At 25.9% G+C, this 11,764-nt stretch overlaps 3 protein-coding genes across 3 annotated transcripts; 2 read left to right on the top strand and 1 right to left on the bottom strand. All coding sequences in view use genetic code 6, as the record gives it.

The window, feature by feature from the left end:
- Positions 1–1,542: 1,542 nt before the first annotated feature.
- Positions 1,543–4,482, top strand: TTHERM_01044780 (DEAH-box nuclear pre-mRNA splicing factor; the record flags this gene model as incomplete). The annotated part of the gene is made up of 5 exons (XM_001030651.1): positions 1,543–1,940; positions 2,185–2,260; positions 2,319–2,768; positions 3,084–3,686; positions 3,775–4,482. 5 exons carry the CDS (start codon positions 1,543–1,545, stop codon positions 4,480–4,482), a joined length of 2,235 nt encoding a protein of 744 aa, XP_001030651.1.
- A 1,020-nt stretch (positions 4,483–5,502) lies between these two features.
- On the top strand, positions 5,503–6,435 carry TTHERM_01044770 (STOP protein; the record flags this gene model as incomplete). The annotated part of the gene is made up of 1 exon (XM_001030650.2): positions 5,503–6,435. The coding sequence occupies exon 1, from the start codon at positions 5,599–5,601 to the stop codon at positions 6,433–6,435; it is 837 nt and encodes a 278-aa protein (XP_001030650.1). The 5' UTR covers positions 5,503–5,598.
- A 962-nt stretch (positions 6,436–7,397) lies between these two features.
- Positions 7,398–11,663, bottom strand: TTHERM_01044760 (protozoan/cyanobacterial globin family protein; the record flags this gene model as incomplete). The annotated part of the gene is made up of 11 exons (XM_001030649.2): positions 7,398–7,578; positions 7,641–7,773; positions 7,828–8,048; positions 8,105–8,458; positions 8,520–8,873; positions 8,921–9,274; positions 9,332–9,811; positions 9,873–10,229; positions 10,353–10,602; positions 10,765–11,415; positions 11,585–11,663. The coding sequence occupies 11 exons, from the start codon at positions 11,661–11,663 to the stop codon at positions 7,398–7,400; spliced, it is 3,414 nt and encodes a 1,137-aa protein (XP_001030649.2).
- Positions 11,664–11,764: the final 101 nt, after the last annotated feature.

Here is an 11,764-nt window from a genome sequence, read left to right as displayed (position 1 = left end):
ACCCCAACCCCAACCCCAACCCCAACCCCAACCCCAACCCCAACCCCAACCCCAACCCCAACCCCAACCCCAACCCCAACCCCAACCCCAACCCCAACCCCAACCCCAACCCCAACCCCCAACCCCAACCCCAACCCCAACCCCAACCCCAACCCCAACCCCAACCCCCAACCCCAACCCCAACCCCAACCCCAACCCCCCTTTTTTAAACATCTATTGAAAAATAAAATTTAAAAATTTTAATTTGTTTGCTGGATATTAAAGTTGTAATGATAAATTTAAATGTTTATTCTTTTTATTCTAATTAAAATAATTTTTATTTATTTATAAATTTACTTTTTAAATTAATTTTTTATAAAAATTAAATAGAGAAATATCCATATTTATTAGACATATTGAAATAAGAATAATAATAATCTATATATCTTTATATTTTAATCTTTTTATAATTAATTTTATTTCTTGAAAACATTTAATTTTTATTATTACTTGCTACTGTTGCTTATGACAATATACAAAATTATAATAAGAATTTTATTTTAATATTATTTTATAATATGGAATTCAAAATTTTTTCATAAATCAATAATCTATTTAAAAATATGTTATTTCAATTATTATAAATTTATAAATAGCTAACTTAACTTTAATAGAGAAATTTAATTAGACTTTAAAATAAATTGAAAAATGTAAATCATTTTTAGATCTGTTATGATCAAAAGGAATGATTGAAACCAAGAGTTTATTTTAACTATTGCATGAATTTTGTTAAAAAGGGTTATCAATTACTCTGTAAGTTTTAAGTTTACAATAAAAAATTATGTTGGCTTTCATAGTAATATTTATTGTTTATTCTTAAAATAAATACCTTTTCCATCATTTTATTAAAATCATCCTAAATTTTTAAAATAATAAGACTAATGTTTTTTATCCTGTCTAATTGCCATCCCCTCGCATTTTAAAATTACAGCCCTAAATAAAATTTGTTATTTGTTTTCATAATGATTTAAATTGGTAAGTTTTTAATTAAATACAGTGCTTAACAAATTAATTAAAATTTTTATCTAATTTAGTGTTTGTAAAAGAAAATAATTTTTTTTTAAAATAATTAAGAAAGTAAGTTGTAAATTTAAAAATAATAGATAAAATATCAAAAATTATTTTACTTTTATGAATGAATCAAATTTTATTTTAAGAAAATTATTCTCATGAAATGAGTTAAATTTCAATTTAAATAAAATATTTTAACAAATCTTAATATTAATATTATTATTTTAAATCCAAAAATTTAACTTTCATCTACCATTTTTAAATAAATTGGTTGAAAATTTATAAATTAATTATTTTAAAAACATTAATGAATTTAATAATTGCTATTTATAACTCTTAAAACCTGATAGATAAAAATATATAAAAATAAGGCAGATAAGCTAGCGTCTAAGAAATTTATCATAATCAATTAAATCTAAAAAACTAAAAATCAAATTAAAATTAGGCACAAAAAATAAATAGAAATTTAGGTAGAGTATATTTAATTAAAAAATGGGATCACCAGATAAAAAATCAAAATAAGAAAAAAAGTCGAAGTTTACTGAGTAGGAAGACTAAAAATCTGCTTTACATGATGACAACATTATTGTTGGATCTAGTAAAAGAAAGGGAATAGATATGAGTAAATTTTCAGCTGAATAAGGCGACGATGACGGTGCTGATCCTTCAAAGAAGATCAGAGTTTCAATGAATCCTTGGACTAATAAAGTCTATTCTAAGAAGTATTATGAAATTCTTAAGACCAGACAATCTCTTCCTGCTTGGGAGGCTAAAGGATAGCTCTTGAAGCTCCTTGATGAAAATTAAGTTATTGTTTTATAGGGTGAGACAGGTTCTGGTAAAACTACACAAATCCCTCAATTCTTGTTGGAATCAAAGCATGTCAAAGGGTAATAATATATAAATTTTTACATTTGATTATCCTTTTCACCTTTTGGTATTGAAATTAGGAAAACATGCTTTTAGTATGTTTGTGGGACATAATAAAAAATTATTATAAAAACATAAAAATTATTTAAATAAGAATTCAAAATTATTTTAGAGGGATATTTTTTGAATTTACTTTATATTCAAATTAACATTTACTGCATTTTTAAATTTTGAGAAATTAACAATATTATGTTTATGAAATAGCAAAAAAGGTATCTGTTGTACTCAACCCAGAAGAGTTGCTGCTATGTCTGTAGCAAAGAGAGTTGCAGATGAAATGGTAAATATTTGGAATTAAAAAAATTGACTTATTTAATTCTTTTTGCTTTTTTCAAAAGGATGTTCAATTAGGTGATGAAGTTGGTTATTCAATTCGTTTTGAAGATAAAACATCAAATAAAACTATGTTAAAATATCTAACTGATGGTATGTTGCTCAGAGAAGCCATCCATGATCCTCTTTTAGAAAAATACAGCATAATTATGCTCGATGAAGCTCACGAAAGAACATTGAATACTGATATATTATTTGGTCTACTTAAAGAAATTCTTGAAAACAGAAAGGATCTCAAGATTGTTGTTATGAGTGCTACAATGGATGCTGAAAAGTTTTAAGGTTACTTTAAGGATGCCCCATTACTTGAAATTCCAGGTCGTTTATATCCTGTCGAAATCTTTTACACACATGAACCAGAAAAAGACTATGTTGAAGCTGCTATTAGAACTGCAGTATAGATTCATATGTATGAAGACGAAGGAGATATGTTAGTTTTCTTAACAGGTGAAGAGGTAATTAATTATCACAATTATAAATAAATGAATTATTTAAATCGAATTATATATAGATAATTTAGTTTTGATTTTATACAAAAAACTAGCTATTAGAGAGAAGGTTTAAGTTTTTAAATAAAATACTCCTTCATTTATTTTTGGAAATAAAAATAAAAGATAAATAAATAAATAAATTATCAAATTTGCCTAAAAGATTTGTTTTCAAATTTAAAATAGATTGATTGATGATAGTTTAATATAAAAGAATAAATAGCTAAATATTCTAAGTTAGTCTCAATAATTTTAAATATAACTTTCCCATTTAAAAAATAGGAAATTGAAAATGCATGCAAGCAAATTAAGCAAGAAATTTAAAAATAAGGTGATACTTGTGGACCTGTTAATGTTATTCCTCTTTACAGTTCATTGCCACCCGCTATGCAATAAAAAATCTTCGATCCTGCTCCAGGCCCTAATAAAAAAGGTATTCCTGGAAGAAAAATCATCGTTGCAACAAATATTGCTGAAACTTCTTTAACAATTGATGGTATTGTTTACGTTATCGATCCAGGTTTTGCTAAATAGAAAGTATTCAATCCTCGTATGAGAGTTGAATCACTTCTTGTTTCTCCAATTTCTAAGGCTTCAGCAAAATAAAGAGCTGGTAGAGCTGGTAGAACCCGTCCTGGTAAATGCTTCCGTCTCTACACTGAAGCTTCTTTTAAAAATGAATTGATGGAAGACACTTATCCTGAAATTCTTAGATCTAATTTGGCTTCAGTTGTTCTTACTTTAAAAAAGCTTGGTATTAATGATTTGGTACACTTCGATTTTATGGATCCTCCTGCTCCTGAAACTTTAATGCGTGCATTAGAACTTCTTAATGATTTAGGTGCTTTAGATGATGAAGGTGAACTCACTAAAATTGGTGAAATGGTAAATAAATATTAAAATAAAATTTAAAATCTTCTTTATAACATTAAGCTATTTCACTTAATTAATTAATTCTTTTGTAAAAATATAGATGGCTGAATTCCCTCTTGAACCTTAATTAGGAAAGATTCTTTTAAATTCAGCAAAGTATTAATGTTCAGAAGAAATGGTTAGTATTGTAGCTTTACTTAGTGTCCCAAATATATTCTCGAGACCTAAGGAAAACCAAAAAGAAGCTGATGATGCTAGACTAAAGTTCTGCAATCCCGATGGCGATCATCTTACCATGCTTAATGCATATAACGCTTATAAGTAAAAGAAAGAAAATGCTGAATGGTGCAAAAGCAATTATTTAAATAGTCGTTCTTTAAAGTCCGCAGACGATGTTAGAGAATAACTAAAGAATTTGATGGTAAAACTCGAAATTCCTCTTGTATCATGTGGTACTAATTATGAAAATGTTAAAAAGTGTCTTCTTAGTGGATTTTTCATGTAAGTTGCAAAATTATAGAGAAACGGTGCTTATATGGCATTTAAGGATGTTCAAACTGTTGCTATTCACCCTTCTTCTGTTGTTGATTAAAAGCCTGATTGGGTTATATATAATGAATTCGTTTTAACAAAGCGTCATTATATTAGAAATATAACAGCTATAAAAGGAGAATATTTGTTCGAAGTAAACCCTGATTATTTCAATCCTGCTAGAATAAAACATATTGATACTCGTAAAGACTTAGAAAAATTAGAAAAGGAAATGATAGAAAAACGTAAAAAATAATCTCAACAAAGTTCAAAATGAGAACCAATAAAAATAGAAAAATAAAAAAGTATAGTAAATAATAATTTTATAAAAAAAGCATAATGACCTGAAAAATTATACTTAAATCTATATTTGCTAGCTATATAAAAACTAATAATTTATATAAATAGAAGTCAAGAAAATTGATTAATCCTGAATTCAATACTTCTTATTTCTATCAACATAACTAACCTAAATGTACAAACAATAAATTATTCCTAAAATAAAAAGTGAAATTCTAATTTTATTCTTATTCGTATATCTTCTTATATATTTATAGGTATAATATTCAATTTATAAAAGTAAGTTTATTTCAAAGATTTAGATAGATAAATTTAAATTTCTCATCAATAAAGAAAAAAACAAGCAAGCAAACAAACAATAGAATTAAGTGTTTATGAAATCATTTATTTATTTATATTTTCAAAATTATAATTTCATTGTTTTATTTATAATAAAAAAAATTAATGGTTCAAAAAAATAAAACAAAATAATTTGAATGGTGTAGTAAATATCTTAGCTTAATAAGAGAATCATACAGTTTTTAAATACTCCTAACACTCCTTGTGGTGAAGCAAGAATGTTTTAATCTACTTAAATTATTTGTTTAAGATTATATTAACCACAAAAAAAATCAAGATTTTATTTATTTTCTTTGATAAGTTTCAATAAATAAAATTTCTAATCTGTCTAAAAAATCTGCGAAGTTAAAGTTTATTTATTATTTATTTAATTAATTAGCTGAGTGGCAAAATTTATTCTAAGCATTTGCATTCACAAATCAATTAATTTATTAGAACCTTGAGTAATTATTTATTTTGAGCCAGTTTAGATATTATGATGATTAATAAAGATTTATAAAATTAATTTGCATTCAAGAGATCTTAAATTCTCTAGAGATTATGCATATATATGTATGCATTTACAATCAATATTTATAACTTTTATAAGCAATCAGTGGATGCGCAAATTATTGATTGATTGATTGAAATTGGTTCATAGAAATTTTATTATTTAAGTAATTATTTGATTAATAAATAAATAAATTTTTTTTTTCTCTAAAAGGAAAAGAATAACAAAAGCTTAGATAAATAAATATTAAGTAGGATTTTCAAGATGAGTGCTAAATATCAAACCCCTTAAAAAAATGGCCATCATTAAAGCTCTTACAGCTTTGATTCACCAAACTAACACATCTCTGGTAAGTGTGTTTGTGAAATTTGTACTTGTAATAAGCATAGATGTCCTCCAAAACCTATGAGCTACGCTCCTGATATCATTAAATCCACATTTAAGAATGACTATCCTGCATATGATATTAACAAAGAACCAGTTAAGAAATCAGGCCATAAGTATGCTCCTACAAACTACTCTCCAGATCTCATCAAAAGTAATTACTAAAATGACTACACCCCTCACAAGGTTTCTCCTCCTTAAAAGCGTGAGTAGAATCCATATATTAATTCTAATACTCCTTTCAATGGAGATACTGAATATAAAGTTAGCTACATTAAAAATGACGTCCCTCCTGCTTAGCCTTATAAGCACAACGTTAACAAAAACTAATATAATGTTCCCTTTAACGCTAACTCTACTTACCAAGAATGCTATAAGGGTCATGAAGGTCACAGACCTGATCACAATATACCTAAATATCTTTCCTAGACAGGTAATAATACTCATGTTCCATTCAATGGAACTTCAACCTACAAATAGGAATATATCTAGCACGACATTCCAAGAACCGAAAACTCTGGTAAAAAATCTAACACTTACCACAACTCTACTCCATTCGACGGAAAAACTTCTTACTAATAAGATTATATTAAGCACAAATAGCATGCATATGAAAAAGAAAGATGTAAAATCTACGAATTACCTCCCAGACCTCGTAACTGTTCTCCTGGTAAAAATCATATCCATTATCAAGCAGAAACAAATCACTGGGATTGATTAGCATGTTTTACTAAATCTAACTTTTATATAAACTTTAATAAATGATTATGTTATATTATGTTTTTTGATGTATATTTTAGATATCAAATTCTTGAATATGGTAGAATAATTTTTAATGAATATCAGAAATTTATTTTTTATTTAAATTTATATCTTTAGCTTTATGTATATTCTTAAAACATCTCTATAATATTCTACAATAACTTAAATACAGAACATATATAAATAAATATATTACAATATTTAATAAATAAATAAAATTTATAGATTTTGATTTGGTTTCTTAGTTGATAATTTGTTTAGCGATGAGATATTTACTAATTATAGCAATTTTAAAAGAATTTACTAAAATAAAAGAGCATAATTAAAAATTTATATTTGATCCATTAAAAATACAATTCTAAGGTTTTATAAAAATTATCTTTATACCTAATAAAATAAAATATATCAAACATTCATAAATTAAGCAAAATAATTTGTAGTTTTTTGAATAAAAATTAAAATTTTCTTAATACAAAACAATCAAATAGAATATGAGAATAGAAATAATAAAGTATATTTTATTATAAATTTGAAGAAAGATTATACATACAAAGAGAATAAAAAGTTACAATATATTTTTAGTTTTTACATTATAGATAGGTTGATAGATAGAAAGATGATTATATGTTTTTATAATAGATAGTTTATTAACTATATTATTTTTATTAGATAAATTATATTCTTAGATAAAGTTTAACCAAAATTGATAGTTAAAGCAATAAGATTTATTGGTTTATTGATGGTAATCATTATTTTATACAAATCCTATTTCACTCAATAATAAGACCAATTATAATTTTAATTTAGTTTTTATAATTTATACAACACATTACTTTGAATAACTGCTGCTTGTTTGGTTGATATTGCAATTATATTATTATTCATTTAAATTAAATAAACAGCTCTATAAAAACTGCTCATGGAATAACTATTTCTTTTCTAAAATGATCGATTACAGCAGCAACTTCTTTTATTAGTTGAACGTTAAACTAGTTAACTTCTTTTAAAGTTTGTTCCATGCAACTTCTAAATTCATTAAATTATGCATCAGTAATTTTCATATTAGCATGAGCATCTTTTAATTTTTTGCCTTTATACCTTTTTTAAATTGAAAATTGTTTATTTATAAAGATAATCTTTAACTATGAATATTTTTTTACATTTATTGGCCTCCAAAAATAGTTGTGAAGAAAGCTTTAAGCATATTCTTTTGCTTTATTGGATCAGTTTTGACAAAAAATTAACCAATAGCTTGGTTTTTGATTAACTTATCATAAAACTTCTCAATGATAACTTTTTTTATAAAATAATTTAGAAATTTAATAAATCTATGAATGAATGAATTACTTTCAAGTGATTTTTCTCCTCCGATTCTTTCATAAAGAGGAGGTCTTACTGAAACTATTTCTTTTCTAATTTATTCGACTACTCTTGCTATTTCAGCAATTGTGATATTATCAACCCCAACTTCTCTAAATGATTATTGTACCAACTCTTTAAATATGTTAAAGTGTGAGTCATTTAACTTAAGATTTTAGTGAGCATCTTTCATAGATTTTCCTTTATAGCTTTATTAAATAAGATTAATATTTATTTATAGGTTTTCTAATTGTTGTAAAATTACTTATTCGGGCCTCCCAATATAACAGTGAAGAAAGTACATTAATTATTTTTTAAATTTTGCATATCAGCAGTTTTAAAGAAATCTTTTAATTTTACATCAGCTAGCAGCTTTACATATAACCTTTCCACAGCTTTTTTTGTGATTTGCTCACCACCTATTCTATCAAAAAGAGGTACTTTTACAGATACAATATCGCTACGTAAACCTTCTATAGTGCCACCTACTTCAATTAAACTAAGTGGATCCTTAGAACAATCTTTCATGGCTTAGAGTAAATGATCTTTAACTAAGTTGAAATGTGTATCATTAAGACCTAGATGCATATGAGCTTCTTTCATGCTTTTTCCATTATAACTTTTGATTTAAGAATATTTTATTTTCATACTAAAGTTTGTTAAATCCAAATAAAAATTACCTTGGAGCTCCTTTAACACAGTAAAGAAGGAATTAACGATTAATATCCCTTAAACGAGTCATATCTACTCCTTAAAAGAATTTCTTAATTCTAGGATCCATAAGAATTCTATCATAAAACCTATTAACTATCTATTGTACACCTTTTTCACCTCCTATTCTTTCAAATAGAGGTAAACTTTATGTGACGATGGTCATACGCTATGTTTCAATTAAATTCGAGATTTCCAGGAATGTTTATGGATCAACTAATTCTTCTTTTAAGGTAAGTAAGAGATTCTCTTTAAAGGCATTAAAATGTAAATCGTTTATTTTTAATTTTGCATGAGCTTCTTTCATGTTTTTACCTTTATACCTAAAAAATTTAGTTTTAAAATACTGTCTTAAAGCAAATTATTTTACATGTTAGGACCTCCTGTAGCTAACATAAGAAAATTTTTTTGCTGTTCTCTCATTTTCACCATATCTATATTGGTAAAAAAGTCTTTTATCCTATCGTCAGCAGTTACTTTTTGATAAAGTTTATCACTAAGATTATTGAGTGCAGCTTCACCTCCTAAACGCTCAAAAATTTAAAGTTTCACAGTAACAATTTAAGGCCTAAGACTTTCAAAAAATCCACAAAAATCATGAAAAACAGATGGTTCTACTTTCATTTATTTGAGACTTTCTCTTAAATGTGTCATGAATGCATTAAATTAGACATCATTAATTTTTAATCCACTGTGAGCCTCACGAAGATTTTTTCCCTTGTAGCTTTTTAAATTTAAAAAATAACTTAAAATCAAAATTCTAAAAAGTAAATTAAAATACATTTTTGGACCTCCTGTAAGTTAAATAAGGAAAGATTTCAAAGTTTCTTTGTGCTTCTATGACTCTACAGTAGCAAAAAAGGAGTTAATTCTTTAATCTGAATAAATTCTATCTACTAGTAAACCTACTAAAACCTCTATTTTTGCTTCTCCTCCAATTCTATCTATTAGCAGTTTATTTTTTTGCTATTGTTAAGGAGCAGGAGCTGTTAAAATTTTTGATTACTGATTAGCTGGTGCTTACTCTTTTTGTGATTAGACAGAGATATTTTATTACAGCTAAGGCTAAGATGGTTGGCTTGCTTTAGAACTGACAATATCTTTTCTTAAAGGCTCAATCTAAACTCCAATTTATTTTATAATTTTATCATCTACATTAAGTTATTTCAAAGTCCCAATCAAATGGCCTACAGTAACATCAAAATGTTCATCAGTCAAATTTAAATGACTATGTGCATCTTTCATATTCCTTCCTTTGTACCTAAATATGCCAAATAGTAAATATATTTTTAAAAAATATAATATAAATGAATTTATTATACTCTTTAGGTCCACCTAAAGCCATAGCTAGAAATGCCTTTTACATTTATTTTTGCTTAGTCATGTCAATTGGTTTAAAAAAGCCAGACACTTTTGGATCTTCTAACATTCTTTTATAGAATATTTCTACAGCTTATTCCATTGCTTTTTCACCTCCAATTTAGTCATATATAGATGTTGATTACGTAAAAACGACATCTTTCCTTAAAGGTTCAATCATTTTTCCAATCTCAGTTATAACTGCTTCGTCTATATTTAAATCTTTAAGTGTAGAAACTAAGTGTCCTACAGTAATATCAAATTCTGCATTAGTTAACCTAAGATACTAATGTGCATCTCTCATGCTTTTGCCTACATATCTAACAATGTTAACATAAAATTAATATCATTTTCATTTTTATTTATTTTTATGCTGATCTTTGTGTAAAAAATTTTTTCTCAGTATTTTTTTGCAAGATTAATTTAAAAATTGTATTAATTACTTTTTTGGACCACCTAAAGCAAAAGAAAGGAAGCTAACTTACTAAGAGTGCTACTTGGTCATATCAATATCTTTAAAAAATTAGGAAACCTTAGGATCTGCTAACATCTTTTTATAAAATATCTTAACTGCTGCTTCAATGGCTTCCTCTCCTCCAATTTTTTCGAATATCGTTTTTTTATTTGAAGGTAAATTGCTAAAGGATTTACTATTACTTTCCTATTTAGCCTCCTTAGCAGAAGACTTATCAGCTTTTTTTTATTATTATATGTAAAATGTTATATTTTTATAAGTAAATTTGAAATTATTTATAAATTTTATTTCTACATTTAATTGCATATTTTTATGAATCTAAGAGCAATAAATTAGTAAAATTAAAAATAATTTATTGATTCATTTATTTATTTATTTACCTGCAGTTTGTGATTTTGGTCTAATTCTATCATTTTCTTAAATTCCCTTCACCATTCTTAATATTTCCTCAGCTCTGAGATGCCCTGCAAAGTCATTCATAGCCAAATGACGAACTATTTATTAGTCATCTATGATAAATGTGCTTCTTAAACAAGTTCCTTAATCGTTTCCATTTTTATTTAATACACCATAGTCAGCTGCTATTTTTTTATCTACATCAGCCATCAATGGAAAATTAATGTTTCCTAGGCCGCCCTCATTTCTTGGCTTATTACAATAATTCATATGCGAAAAGTGAGAATCTATTGAGCATCCTAATAACTCACAATTCAATTTCTTAAATTTTGGATAGTTCTCTGAAAAGTCAAGAATTTCTTCTTGAAATTATTTATTGAAGTCATATGGATAGAAAAATAACACTAAATATTTGCCTTAATAATCATCTAAACTAATCTTTTTAACTTTATCATTATATCCATCATGGTATGCATTTGCTTCAAATTTAGGAGCTTGTTTTCTAATCATTTTCTTCGGAACTTCCATGAATTTTTATAAATCATCTTGCGTACCAAAGTAATTATCATCATCAGCTTGTTAAGAAATAAATTTCATGGAAGTTTCATTTTATGTACGCTCTCTGGGCCTAGATTCTAATAATTTATTAAATAATAATTTAAAGTTTATCAGTCTAAGATTTTATTTTGCATTTTTTATAAAAAGCAAACAATTTTGAGCTATCAATTTCTTCGGCTAACGAAAAATCAAAATCCTACTCAGTCAAAAATAAATAATATTTAAAATAGTTTAAATATTTTTTACTTTATTCAGGAGTAGGTGCATCTATTGTATTATCATCATAATTATATTAACTCCTCTTAGTTTCGTAACAATTTCCCATTTTTATCTCCTTAACCTTAAATTTTAATTGGTTTATTAAAAAATATTGCCTTGCTTTTAACTTGAATTATTAATGATTATTTAATATTAATCTTCTTTTTA

This window comes from Tetrahymena thermophila, assembly GCF_000189635.1.
Source record: "Tetrahymena thermophila SB210 genomic scaffold scf_8254468, whole genome shotgun sequence".
Classification (NCBI taxonomy): domain Eukaryota; phylum Ciliophora; class Oligohymenophorea; order Hymenostomatida; family Tetrahymenidae; genus Tetrahymena; species Tetrahymena thermophila.
The sequence above is the reverse complement of the archived record's forward strand: the minus strand, read 5'-3'. Positions and strand labels throughout refer to the sequence as shown.